We start from the raw sequence: 14,891 nt of genomic DNA, 5'->3' as shown, positions 1-14,891 counted from the left end.
CCAAGTATTCTGCTAAAAAAACAACAATGGTCAAAATTGGCTAGACAGCATAAATATTTGTAAATGTGTTGGTGTAGCATTTCTGACCCGCTTTATGTGTGTGGATTTTTCAAGGTGCAAGCGATTCTATGGGAATGTGCGCCCCATCTCCCCTCCTGTCCAACCGGCGCGTCATGGAGCTGAGTAACCACGACTTCGCCGGCGGGACTCCCATGGGCGCCAACTCCAACGACCGGAGAGGAAGCGGGACGAGCAGCCTGAGCTCCGCCTACACGGTCAGCCGCCGCTCCTCCATGGTTTCGCCTTACTTGTCCAGCCGGCGCTCCAGTGACATCTCCCAGATGGGCGCAGCAGGTGGATGCCACCCCCTGGGCCAAGACCAGAGTCCTGGGGATCCCCTTTCCCCTGAGACTAGTCGAAGAGGACCCCCATGTCCGGGAGGGTCCGCGCTACCGGGCCTTTCGAACCTGACGCCCGCCCAGCAGTACAGTCTCAAGGCCAAATACGCCGCGGCCACCGGTGGTCCGCCGCCCACTCCTCTACCCGGGATGGACCAACCAGGCACTCCTGGCAGAAGAGGAGGCATTTTGGGCGACTACCAGGGGCAACCTCTGCCTCCATTCCTACAGCAAAGTGGTCCGCGTCGGCACAGCGCCAACACCGAGTACGGCACGGGGGTGATCTACCCTCATCAGGCTCCGGGGAACACCATTCGAAGGGCCAGCGACCCGGTGAGGTCGGTAGCGGCAGACCAGCTAGCTCTCCCGAAACGTTTCAACAGCCTCAACAATGTAGCCGCGATGGGGCGGAGAAACGCTCTGCAGCACCAGGACCACCGCAGTGCCGGCATCGCACGCCACATGTATTCTCCTCGGCCCCCGAGGATCTCGGAGAACGTCATGATGGAATCCATGGGTATGGAGTCTCAGCTCCCGCCTTTGAATGCCAGAGACCATTCCATGATGATCCCACCTAGCGAGAGGGCCTTCATGGGCTACCCGCAGCAGCAGACCCCGGCGGGAGGTAGTGGACCACTTTCAAACCAACTGTCTCCAAGCCACGAGGCTTTAGGATGCCCGGACCAAAATTTCATGAAAGGGCCTTATCAGAACCAAGGCGGGGAAGTCACTTCCAGGGTTGTTGGACATCCATTGGGTCATCAAGCAAGACCTGAAGGAATGTCCAATACACTTCTTCAACAGGCCGAGTACGGTATGAGCAACTGTCAACTCAGCCCATCGGGCCACCATTACCAGACGCTGGGGCAAGGCGTCGAGGCCAGGAATGGTCAGTGGCGCGACAGCCTCAACCAGGCCCAAAGTGCTCTACAGGACCAACGCGGTTTACCTTATTCAGAAGCGGTTCTGGCACCTCCGCAGACGCAGGTCCACTTCGCCAATCAAACGGGCCTTTACAACAACGCAGAGGTAGCTCATAAACTCGCCATCAAGCCCGAGCAGCAGTTTCACCCCGGCATGGGGGGTGCTGACGCCTGTCAAAGCGCTAAGCTTCAGCAGCAGCAGCAGCAGCAGGTCCGCCTCCAGCAGGCCCAGGGTTATGCCCCGCAGACTGGCGCTCGAGCTCTGATGAGGAGCTCGAACAGAGTGACCTGTGACTATCAAGGCCAGAACCAGAACTCCTTCTCCAGTGGCGAGGGCTTGAGTTTGGGATGCACTGGCACCACTCTTCCTGAAGGCCCCAGGTCTGAAACACCCATGATGCAGGTCAAGGAGATGATGGTGAGGAACTACGTGCAGTCCCAACAAGCCCTCATGTGGGAGCAGCAACAACAAGAACAGCAGCAGAGTCCAGTCAAACCACCCCCGCTTTCGGATAACATGGATCTGTCCGGCCAGACCTCAATGATGCAACACAGTCCCCAGAACCAGAATATATACCCGAACCAGCCTTTCGCTCCCTACCCCAATCAGAACCTCATCACGAGCCCCCCGACACACGGCCGAAGTTCCGCCTCCGGCGTCCCTAAAGAGCAACAGATGATGGCGCTCCAAGGCTCTTGCTACAGCCAGGAAATGCTGGTCCCCAGACCCCCTCAAGGACGGAAACCTCTGAGCCGCCAGAACAGCTTGTCGCAAATCAGTGGAGGCTACATGGGAAGTCCGCAACAACTGAGCCCGGCCCACTCGGCTTCCAGCCCGAGAAGATCCATCCGACTGCCTCCGGTTCAGCATCCGCAGCAGGCACTGCACGACGTCTTCGCGTCCAATAACAACGTCTACTACTCGGGCCTCGTCCATATGGACCTGGAGAAACACATTGATACCCAGAATGGACACTGTCTCCCCCAAGAACACAGCATGGGAGCTAACTTAGAGCCGACGGCTCCTACGAAATCGACCCCCATGGCTCCTTACCCGCAATCCGGCCCCATTCCCAACGCCTTAGAAAACCTGGACCTGGACAACGCCCGCATAGACTTCACTTCTATCATCGACGACGCGGAACCCTCGTCCTTTAGCCCGCCACTCAGCCATCCCGTTCAGGGTGACCCCGGGTCTTCCTCCCAGACGTCTTCACGTCTCACCACCCCACAGACTTTGGTCACCTTGTACAATATGGCGGTGGGGGACATGACGTCCATGCTGACCTCGCTGGCTGGGGAGAATAAAGTCCTGAACACTTTGTCGTAGGATGCTACACCAAGCCAACAATCAAAGAAACTTTTTGGGTTATTTTTTTGCCTTGCCCAAAAAACACGGTGGTTCAGTTTGAGGGGGTAAAAAAACGATATCACGGATTATTCGTCGATGAAACCACAAAATCTCGGACTTGAATGACGAACCACTCTATCAAAACTATTTTTTTTTTAAAAACCAAAGGTGCCTACATGTTCTCATGCTGCCTTTTTAACGAAGGTTACCCATGTCGTCTGAATTTTAATGAGTTGCAATCAGCCGATTTTTTTTAATGTACTTTTAACAATCAAAATTCCTTTAACGTCCTTAAGCGAGAAGCACAACGAAATAAAAATCAATGCTACCATTAGCCGATAGTCACGATTTTTAATCCGAACTGCAACATTTCCCCAAAACAGGGCATTCCAGTGGCAAAAAAAATGGTGATTAGAAGGATACGATGTACATAACTTATGCATACACACACTCACTATATGCTGTAACATGTTGTGTTTACGGCAATAAGACGGCTGGCAATTCTTTTGTCTCACCATGTCTGTGTTAATATGATGAAGTTATTTTAGTGTTCGAGGTGAAATACAAAATCTTAGTAGACGTATGTATCCATCTAAGTAGTCAGCAGTATTTCCACACGGTGTATAATACACGTAAAGCCTATCACAAAGACACTCAGGTTGCTTTTTTGAAACATTGCCTTTCCTACAAGAGAGTTTGCACTCCGCAAGTTTACTTTTTAGCAGCTGTTTTGCTTCGATTGCGATTCTGCACTCGTTTTTGTATTCGTGGACGAGCACCTGAGAACATTTCAATTGGTTTTCATGTCCAAAAAATGTTTTGAACTGAACGTGAGAAGGGTTCTGTGAACGTTTTGCGCCGCCTCCTTCCCGCATTCCAAAATCATGGATGCCGTTAAATTCATTGAAGACTCGAAAATCTCCATATGAAATGGTTTGTTTTTCTCTTATCGTGCTTCATGATTGGTCGGCGACCAGTCCAGGGTGGGGCATCCTTCTCTCACCAAAAGTCAGCTGGATGAACTTTATAATTTTAATTAAATCATGGTGCGTTCTGGTACACCTTTGCTATTAGGGAAACGCATCACTGAGCATAGGCTGTTAGCGTTAGCATTAGCGTCGCTGCAATAAGAAAATGTTATCACCGCTGGACTTTGAAGACGAGCTACCAAAGACAGTTTTGATGCCTGAGAGACACACATTACTTAAAATAATAAAAAATAAATAAACATTGACCCATAATGCTTTTTATTGGAATGGACAATAAACTTTATACTAAATGCTTCCTTCCTTCATCATCTGCATGTTTGTTTTGTTTTTGTTTTGATCCTTTCTATGGGACTTTTTTGCTGGCAAAAGAATATGACTTTTAGCAAATGTAAAAGCTATGAGAGTAAGTAGCAATAACTCTATAATAGATTTTAAAGTGTTCTATTTTCTGTACAATTTTTCTACATGTTTTTCTTCTTTTGTTTTGTTTTTATACAAATGTGCTATATTTTACCGGTCTAAATAAAGATGTTCTGTTGGCTATGAATTAAATATTTTGGGACATTATTTGAGTACAAAAACAAAAAAAATCAGGTGTATAGAGATGAATTCCTTTCCTCTACTCTGACCTTTGACCTCCCAAAATGTAATCGCTTCTTTTATTTAATATTACAAACATCCTGCAAGATTAACACCAGTCCTTTAGTTCTTGACCTATCACATTTTTTTTACCTCTATGACCTTTGACCTGATTCAAATATGAACACCTTTTAAGTTTCATATCAAAAAGAAATCCTGCATTATAATAATTAACAATTTACCCTTTCTTAAGACTATGCAAAATACCTTATGTGACCTCTGACCTTTGACCTTCCCATTCATTGTTTATGAAAAACCAATATATCGACTTTAGAGTTTTACAGTAATCCCTCGAATATCGCGGACAATACACTAAAGGCAAGAAGACAAAGGACTTAGACTAAAACTCCCATTTACCTGTTTTTTTTTAAATTAATATCAAGCGGAGAGGAACTTTTTTCACTTTGAGTACAGTATTTAAAGTAGTTACATATATATTACATTTAAATATTAATACATTAGTCTTTTGACATGCTTATAGCTGTAATATTTAATACATATACACTTTTTGATAATTGTACTTCTGTTTTTTGTACCAGAGCAGATTGACTGTATAGTAAATTTAAAAACTGTTCATTTTTCGAACAGATCCCGCTTATTTAATCACACTCAATGGCAGCCAATCATCAATGTAACTTGTAAAAAAAACACTTCCTCTGATCCTCCACCAGAGAGAGCTAGAACACGAGTATCCTCAATCCCTGTCAATCTGAGCCAATTCTGCCCACTCCCAAACGAGTTATTAATTCACATCCTGTGCCACTTTTGCTCCCACTCAAACTGGAAGTCACGTGACCGAACCCCCTAAATATGGCGGTGACGTAAGAGGTCGAGACGCAATTGGTGTGGTCACAAGTGGCTGGAGGATGGGGGGGGGGGGGGGGGGGGGGGAGAATGTTTTTACAAATCGTGCTTGTACAATATTATATGGACATCTCTGCTATAAAAAGCTCAGCTGGGCAGTCGGGAGTGGAAACGGGAGTAAATGTTCGCAGAGCCTCGTTTCGCCGAGGCCCGTCCAAGTGAAGTCATGTTTTCAGTATTCGCGACCACACCATCATATCCTATGATTAGTGCGAGAGCTATTGGAGCACCCCGTGTTTTCGCTCCACTTTGACGTGATGACAAATTACACACGGGCCGTGTGCATTAAAAAACAACAACACTGTCGTCCCCTCATCTGGGTTTAAAGAGGTCAATCGTAATTGCACACTGGGGGGAAACAGACAATCATTTTGGATGGCAAGTGATGGACGAGGCACTAAAAATAGTACATTTTGGTTTCAAGATATGCGTGTGTACAGTGCGTATGTATATTATTGAGTCAATCTGCAACCTGTGGCTCCAGAGCTGCATGTGGGGTCTATGGGACTTTGGAAGATAAGAAGTATTTTTAATGGGATTTTGCAAAAATGTTGGCATAATGTAGTGTTTGGTCAAAGTCGTATTTTTAAAATTAATTAAGTTATTTTTTAAATCAGAAAAGGGAAAATATTACATTTGTCATATGTTTTAACCTTTTGTTTTTTATTTTAAAAGGAAAAAAAGAGTGAATATTGATCTTTTAAACATATGTGTATTTATAATTAAAAATAAAAAGGGAAAGAGGAAATATTTTAGATTTAATAATTAGATGTATTTAAAAATATCAGATTAAAAGAATTGGATCAAAAGCCCTAAATATTTAGTTTGTTAAGATCTAGAACTGAAATAAAAAAATGTTTTGAACAAAAAAAACAACACCAAAAGAAAGAAAATTGAAAAAATTGCAATTATTAATTTAAAAAGGGAAACAACAGGAAATAGTCCCTATATTTCTATTGTCTTCATTTGACTTTACTCATAAAACAAAAAGTTCAACTCACGTTTTACTTTCTCGGGCCGCACAAAATGAGGCGGTGGGCCACATTTGGCCCCCGGGCCGCCACTTTGACACCCACCTCTTAAATTGATTTCTTCTATGGTTGAGAGACAATCTGGGTTATGAGACATGGGCCAATGGATTTTTTTGTGTTTATCTCACAGGGCATAGATGGTCAACTGGGATAGGCTCCAGCACCCCGCAACCTTGACTCGTTATTTACAGTCATTCTTTCAGGTTTGGCTATTTGTGCATCTGTGTGAAAGTACACATTTTTGGACTCATTAAAACATACTGAGAAAAGCATCTCGTGAAACCACTGGAACAGATTGATGTCCTTTCACGTTTCAACATGGATATTTCACATGAAAAATAGTACACAAAATTGAATTATGAACAAGGCCACGGAATTCAAGCCACAAATCAGCATCGGGCTCTCACTCACCGCCATAAAATATGCGACTTCACAGACACGCGGACGCGGAAAACGACTCATTTTTGTAGTCTGACAAAAGCAAAACAGCCCGCTCGCTTTTGTGCTATTCTTACACCGCCAACTAAGCTTAGAATCCCTTTTTTCTTTACGGTGGCGGAGCGTGCATTATTATTGGCATTGCGGCGTGGCACGCTCGCCTCCGTGCAGCCACCGAGACCTGGCGGGCCTCTCCGAGGTTGACTCATTTGCTCCGAGGCGAACGGGGGCGCTGGGGGTGGGACGTCACGTTTGAGATGTGCAACAATTGCAAACTCTTAACTGGGACAATACTGTTAAATATGCTGATAGTTAGTTTAGAAAATCTTCCAACACAAAGCTCCTCCTCCACTGCAAGATTTTGCACACAAAAAAATCCAATGCATCAACAAGGGCTGGCTCTAGAGGTGACTGTGTAATTCCCTTCAACAAATAATAGTGCTAAATTAGCCAAAGCATCATCTTTCTTCATACCTGGAACTCGATACCAATTAGCATACATGAACTTGCGTGCCTGAACCTCTTGGCCAATCATCTTAAAGCCTGGCTGGCTATTGGACGAACAAAATTGCGATCACAACACTTTCTAAAACTGCACTACTTTAGGTTAGGTTAGACCACATGTGTCAAAGTGGCGGCCCGGGGGCCAAATCTGGCCCGCCGCATCATTTTGTGTGGCCCGGGAAAGTAAATCATGAGTGCCGACTTTCTGTTTTAAGATCAAATTAAAATGAAGAGTATAGATGTATTTTAAAATTTCCTGATTTTCCACCTTTTAAATCAATAATTGTAATTTTTTAAAAACGTGTCATCGTTTACCTTCAACTTTCACAAGGGACTATTCATTCATTCATTCATTCATTTTCTGAACCACTTTATCCTCACGAGGGTCACGGAGGGTGCTGGAGCCCATCCCAGCTGTCTTCAGGCCAAAAGGCAGGGGAAACCAGCCAATTGTAGGGCACGAGGAAACGGACAACCAATCAGACTCACACTCATACCTGCAGGCAATTTAGTGTCCAATCAGCCTACCATGAATGTTTTTGGAAAGTGTGCGGAAACTGTAGTATACCCGGAAAAAACCCCACAACATACAAACTACAGGTGGACCAACCTGATTTCGAACCCACGACCCAAGAGCTGCGAGGCCGTGGCACTCACCACCCATCCACAGTCTTACAAATGTACATATACGTTAATGAACATGAATGAGTATAGTATTCATGAATATGTGCCGTCCCTTATTAAATCAATCAAATCCAAATGAGATAATGAGCGCGTTTTGGCCTAAGTGGAAAGTTGCGCAGGCTCGATTTCTGGGGAGTTCCCGATGGAAATGTCCCCAAAATAAGAAGGGAGCTTTTTCAAATGCAAAGAAGTGGGCAACATAATGACTTTTCTCTTTTCTTGTGCCGCCATTCAGAGAGAGGCTTTTCTTTCCCTTTGTCACTTGGCTTTGGCATATAATTAACTCCTGCTTAATATGCTGTTTAAAGGCTCTCCTCCCTGGGTTGGGAAGCTTTGAACCCATACACCGCAGGCCGGGACAAAACCCCAGTGGGACTGCTTCCTTCCATGCTCCTCCTCGTGCATGCATGCATTTCTGCCAGTGTGTGTTTGTGTGTTCATGTGTGTTCGTGTGTGTGTGTGTGAGGGAACGTCAACGTTCTTACATTGTTCTTTAACCAAAGCACAACATTGAAACCAGAGTTGAGATTTAACGAAGAACGTCTGGGCCCCGTGAGGAATACACTTTTGCTTTAGGAAAACATGGCAAATCCATTTTTTTTTTTTTGCAGTTTGGTCCAAACTTTAACATAAGATTTTTTTTTTTTTAACCGAGACTAAAATATGTTCAGCCTGTCCATTAGGATTGTAACAGTGGCGGGCCGTCAGGGCCTTCAAGGCCTTCTCTGCTGGCCTAAGAAATATCTGAATCATATATTGTATTTTGTCCATCAATACTTATGAAGTAATTCCAAATTGTCTGTTAGCAGTGGATTTTACCCCATTTTTGTGCATTGACTAATTGATTATTTTTTTTATGTGTCGCAGCTGTAGCTGCAGTAGAGGTTTTATAGCCATAAAATAGTTTTTGAGGGTTGGATTGATTCGTTGAAGGCGCTACGAGAAAATGCACGGACCGCCACTGGATTGTAATGATAGATTGTAATGATTTGTCAAGGTTTTAAGGTTTACAGACCTTTGAGAATAACATTTTCTAAGCAGATTTCAGAGGCAAACTCGCACCAAAATAAGGGGAGGGGCTTGTTAAACTGTGAGGGCAAACGACTTAATAGAAGTAAATTTTACTTTAAATTTTGAGTTTTTATGTGTCGCAGCTGTAGCTGCAGTAGAGGTTTTATAGCCATAAAATAGTTTTTGAGGGTTGGATTGATTCGTTGAAGGCGCTATGAGAAAATGCACGGACCGCCACTGGATTGTGATGATAGATTGTAACGATTTGTCAAGGTTTTAAGGTTTACAGACCTTTGAGAATAACATTTTCTAAGCAGATTTCAGAGGCAAACTTGCACCAAAATAAGGGGAGGGGCTTGTTAAATTGTGAAGACAAACGACTTAATAGAAGTAAATTTTACTTTAAATTTTGAGTTTGGGGCGACCTTGATTTTGAAATTTACAGTGACTTAAAATGTCTAATTCTTTCTGCCACTTTTTTAAAATGCAGTAAAAAAATGCCAAAAAAATGCAAAATTGCTTTATATTTATTTAATTTTCAACTGTTCAGATAGATTAGCTTAGAATTTGAGAATTAAAAGGAGGGGGTTGGATCAGTAGTCATAAATTGAAATTTTTTTTAGATTAGATTAGCACTTTATTTCATCCCGTATTCGGGAAAGTTCCTTGGTTGCAGTAGCAAGACAGACACAGAAGACATTGTAGACCTAGTTAAAAAAAACTGGAGCCACACAGGTGCATATATTATATTAAATCAATCCAAAGCATTAAAATGGTCAAATATTGCACTCAATATCATATGATTATGAAATTGAAACATTATTTCATTCATTGATGGATTTTTCCCTTTTAGGCTCCCAGTCCCCCCAAATTTAAAGGGGTACAACACACCTACGGGACTTGAATAATAAATCAAACAGGTGGCCGATTCACAAAAAGCCACGTCGCCATTTCAGTAAGTCAATCAATAAGCGTCCTCAGCACTATTTGGGTGAAAATGACACCCAGGGGGGGCCACATATGACAGACTCCCAGGACCTCTAAAGCACCTCTGCACCTTTGTGACCCTCATCTGTAGCAAAGTTTATTGCCCCCCTTCCGCGGGGCGGCTCCCCTCCTCCCTACCGTTCCTTCGTGCCGTCAACAAAAGGCCCACGGTGACCCTTCTGTCCCTCTTTCTTCCAGTAAAATCCTTCTTTTTGCCCCCCTACCTATCTACCCTGCCACCGGGATGCTTTCGTCTGTTACGAAACAAACCGCTTCCATTGAAAGGGCCGTAATGGTTTGTTACGGTGGCATTCATTCAGGTATGAATAAGTGGAATATAATATTGATTTAAATATGCAACGATATTGGGTGCACCTGCGTTGCCTATTGGGGGGGTTTAGAACTTTTGTAATACTTAAAAATACAAAAAAATATGTCGTTAGTACTTGTTATATTATTTAACTAAATGTAATAACAGTATTTTGTTGATTTTATACAGAAGCTTATTGCATTCACCTTAAAAAAAAATAAAAAAAATTGGGGGTTGTTTTTTGAATTAATTATTTTTTTAGATAATTCAAAAAACAACCCCCCCAAAACAAATTTAATTTGAAAAACGGCCAGGGCTTTTTTATTGTATTTGTAATTTTATCTTTGTATATGAATAATTCATGTACATATTGTTGTAAAATTCACCTTGATAATTATCTTAGCATAACTATCCCTAGCATTATAGTATTTTCAGCTGTTTTAAATATAGTTCAAAATATTTTATTGTGAAAGGCTTTGACAATATCATGAACCATGCTATTTTTTTGTCATGAAATTATAGTTTACCTTGATTATCTTTAATCATGTTCAATTGGATTTTTATGCCTTTTAGTAATTTATGATTACATGTGCATTGGAATGATGGTAAACGTCATATTTGTGCATTTTCATGCAATTCTGTGTATGTCAGGGGTCTCTAACATGAGAATAAATTAGGATTTTATGGCCATATTTAGAGGGAAACAAAAATCATAGTGTCATGTACACTTTTGTGGGACAAATGGGTTAAAAGTATTCACAATGGGTTCTTTTTATCCTTTTTTGCTCATCCATACTGTTTAATAAAATGAATTAACATTGATTATTTTATATTTAGGTTGTGGCAATCATTGAGGGGGTTCTATACTATTTTTGGGGGGGTTGTTTTGGTTTTTTGAGTTGCAAAACAGATTAGGATCCAGGTTGCAACACAATGGCCGTTCGATGCACCACTTCCTACAACCAATGAGGGCGCCACGGGGGTCCTCTCCGGGGGTACTCGCGCAGGTGCGACCAGGAAAGTCATAAAACACGGAGGGTCCACAGAGGGATGGTGCGCATGCGACTTGGGGAAGGGGGGGGGGGTCTTTTTTTGTCATTAACCTGCAATATTGCTATATAGCTATGCGTATGCGCGTGCGTGTTTGGTGATGAAGAAGAGAAGAGGAAGAAAAGTAAAAGAGAATGGAGAGATAGGCGCGCGCATGCGCAATAGGTGGAGGTGTGCCAGTTATTGATTCGATGTAAAATGTATTGAGGGCATAAAAATGGGGGAAAATTGATTGATTTTGGTTTATTATTGACGTTTTTAATAGTTATATCTAGATTTTTTATACTCAATGGTATACTATTAAGATAGTAAACTGGAGTTTAAAAGTTAAAATAGGAGATTTCAATTAAGTAGTCATTCATTTTCTGTACTGCTCATGTTATCCTCGCAAGGGGGTGCTGGAGCCTATCCCAGCTAAATAAGACCTCAATTAGTTGCACGATTGTAAACAACCAAAAATAGTCACTGCATACTTGCAAGGGTTAATCCATCATTGGCTCTCCACTCAAATGATATTCCCCATCTACGACGCGATTGGCTGAGGTCCATTTATAGGGGCGTGGCTTAGTCAAATCAATTGTAAACAACTACTTCGCAACAATGATTGGGTCTATTTGATAGGTGGAAGCCAGTTCCAAGTTTTTAATGATAAAGAAAAGTAAGTTGGGGTGCTATTTGAGCCCCGCCCAGGGTGGCACCCTTGGCCGATGTCGTCATAGGGGGGTGCCTATGCCGAAACCGCCCCCACCGCGTGGAGTCCCATCATCACGAGCTGTGGGTGTCCCGCTGGGCGTGAATGCGATGGCTCCCTCCCCACTCTCCCCTCTCTCCCCGCTCTCTCCCTCCCTCGTCCTCCCCCCCTATCCCCGGGTTCCTGTCGTGTCCCGAGGCTGCCACGACGGACGGAGAGCACCGCACTCGCGCCGCCGCTTTCCACGGGACCACCCCCCCTCCCCGAACCCGAGTCCCCCCTCCGCCGCGCACGGACCATGACGGAGGAAAGTCGGGGCAAGAGGAGGAAACAAGCCAACCCGAGGAGAAGTCGAGGTAAGCGGCGGTGTGATCTAGGATGGGATGAGGGGGATAATGATGGGTGCGCGTGGATGGAGGAGAGCACCCACGCGTGGATATTTTGACACCTAAACCCTATCCTATCGTTATTAGACTTCTTTCAACTGCTTGTGGAATGTATGTGTGTTTTTTTGTGTGTGTGTGCACCTTGCTAAAAGATATATCTTTAAAAGAAACGCATGAATATAACATTTATTTCATGAAAATTGCCACTTTTTAGCTCATTCATAACTCATCAGCTCAAGTCATCTGTCCAAAAACTTTTGGAAACTAATGAGTCGCTGCTCATAAATGTTGAGATTGTTTTTTTTATCCTGTTGCGCAAGCTGGTAGAAGAATGAGCGTGGTATTATAATATGATTTATTATGAAATTGGGGCGTCTTAGATGAGATTTTGAAAAATAGAGTGGGGTGACTTTTGTATAGGAGTCATGAGGCGAGTGTCTGCACATCATACTTTTCACGCTTAAATCCATTATGGTGGTCACGCAAAGTGAAAAAAAAGACAAGCCAATGGCGTTTCAAATTGCATTAAAAAATAATTGCCAAGTATGGAGCGTCCCGTCTTATGTGGTTTGCCGCTAATGCGCTTCTATATTTACGCCGGCGACCAGCTGATGGAGACTTAGTTCCAGTGTCTGAATCTAGCGGAAGGACGACTTTCTATAACACTCAGTGGGCTCCCTTGTTTGCCATTTAAACAACTTTTCCGCCCAAAAAAATCATCCCTAAAGCCCTTGAGAGCAATTAAAGTGATGAAATAGCAATTAAAAGTTATTAAGCGTGCGCTTGTTTGTCATCCGACACGGAACTGCCGGCTGTTTACGTCCACGCCGTGGTTTATTTAGGACTCCCTTCATTTCATTGTGAATGTCGCCTTAGTGTGATAACATACACGCACACACACACACATTTAGCGTCGACCTTTGACCCTCACGTAACAGTTTGTCGACCGAGCTAGCGCAATTTGGCAGATCAACAACATCACAGACACGCCGAAGCTGGCATTGGACCCCCAAAAAAATTATAAAAGGGAAACACGGTGTCGATATGAAACGTTTTTTTGATCGTTGGTTTTAAGAGGACGTCATCGGGTTTTGCTATCCACGAATTGCGTCCCTATAGCTAGTCATCGCCTTCGCTGTCAATTCTAGGCGATGTTCCTGTGACGCCAGCGTGCAAATGCGTGCAGCGTTTGGAATGCGTTTTGGCTGCGGATCCAGCGTTAAGGATCCTTGATAAAACCAAATGAATCTGGCAGCTCGGGGGTTTCGGGACGCCAAAACCAGAAGAGGCGAGCTTTTTGACTTTTTCCGAGGCGCCCGTCCGTTGAGCGTCTCCGTCCGCCCTCCCGTAAAACTGTCAGCGCCGAGAAATATCAAGCAACCTGGGGAAGTTAGCGCACTTTTTTTTGTGTTTTGGCATAAGCGGTGTGGTCTGAAACGACGACTTTGACAATTTTGCGTCCAAACCGTCGCAAATTCTTGACGTGAGTCACCGTTAATATCCATTCGTCACGCGGATAATCTTGCCAGATGTCAATATAATCATCAAAAACGACGTTGACACGGCTCTGGGGGATTTGTCTTCAAAGTCGAACATCTTTATAAATGATAAATAACCGAAGCTAAATATCGGTTAACCACCGTGGCAAGGTAACTGAAATTTGTCTTTGAGATGGAACATGACAGAGTTTATCGCAGGATTTGAGTTTTGAAACAGTCTAGTGAGAAGCGCTAGCTAATCGTGGCTTTTTGTTGCTAGTCATCCATTTGTTGTTCATAAATCTGGGAATTAGGTTGTTGATATACTGAGTTTTCTTCACTTTTTGATAGATTTTGATGATGGTTTGTGTTAATTGACTTCAAAATGAGCACTCTGATTTGTTCAGAGTCAAAAGTTAACAATTGTGAGCTAAATAGTTGATATTGTAATACGTGCATGGCGAAAAAAATTACATGTTTGACAAATTTCAACAAAGGCTAATAGAATGCAAGCGTGTGGACTAAAGGTAAAAATGTGAATAAAATATTAAGTACTAAAAAGGGATGTGTTGAATTCATATAATAAGTCAAAAAATTGTTACATTTTTTATTTTAACAATGACTTAAATGACAAAGAATTAGTGCAGTCTTTGCTAATAGGGTATTTTCCCATGTCATATAATTTTTTATTTTTTTATTGAGAGATTTGTTGTCTTGTTTTAAAGTTTACATATAATTAATTACCCGGGTGATGGAAAATCTGCTTAGACAGAGAATAGGTTTGGATGTTAGTATTTTTGTTGACATTGATGTTTTTAAATGACATGGGCAATAGCGTTGATGCTAAGCTAACGAAAATGACTGGAAGAACTTGGTACTGATCTGAATTCAATTTCTTTCGCCATCAGGAATGCACTTTATTCCACATAGTTGATTGACTATGATCACAAGATTTTGAATAACGCACCCATAGAATTCCAACTTTGTTCCTAAGATTTTGCACTCAGAATCCTGCTTATTCTGGCACAATATTTTGCTGCAAAATGTGAACTTTGCCATGAATTTGTGATTTTTCGAACCCTCACCAAACCTAACCTATCCTATCTGTATTTCCAACTCGAGATTATCATAAAATTTTGAAAACATGGACAACTGAT

At 42.9% G+C, this 14,891-nt stretch overlaps 2 protein-coding genes across 3 annotated transcripts in view; both read left to right on the top strand.

The window, feature by feature from the left end:
* gli1 (GLI family zinc finger 1) overlaps positions 1-3,862 on the top strand; it is a 51,504-nt gene extending 47,642 nt beyond the window's left edge. For both annotated transcript variants that reach the window (XM_077603130.1, XM_077603131.1), the window contains exon 13: positions 115-3,862. In XM_077603130.1, coding sequence (XP_077459256.1) covers positions 115-2,651 — 2,537 coding nt within the window. In that variant the 3' untranslated portion in view covers positions 2,652-3,862. The remainder of the gene's footprint in view (positions 1-114) is intronic.
* An 8,258-nt stretch (positions 3,863-12,120) lies between these two features.
* The window catches only part of LOC144075802 (zinc finger E-box-binding homeobox 2), a 34,644-nt gene continuing 31,873 nt past the window's right edge, over positions 12,121-14,891 (top strand). The window contains exon 1 of the mRNA XM_077603206.1: positions 12,121-12,226. Coding sequence (XP_077459332.1) covers positions 12,169-12,226 — 58 coding nt within the window. The 5' untranslated portion in view covers positions 12,121-12,168. The remainder of the gene's footprint in view (positions 12,227-14,891) is intronic.

This window comes from Stigmatopora argus, chromosome 6 (assembly GCF_051989625.1).
Source record: "Stigmatopora argus isolate UIUO_Sarg chromosome 6, RoL_Sarg_1.0, whole genome shotgun sequence".
Taxonomy (NCBI): Eukaryota; Metazoa; Chordata; class Actinopteri; order Syngnathiformes; family Syngnathidae; genus Stigmatopora; species Stigmatopora argus.
This window is presented reverse-complemented; position numbering and strand designations above follow the sequence as displayed.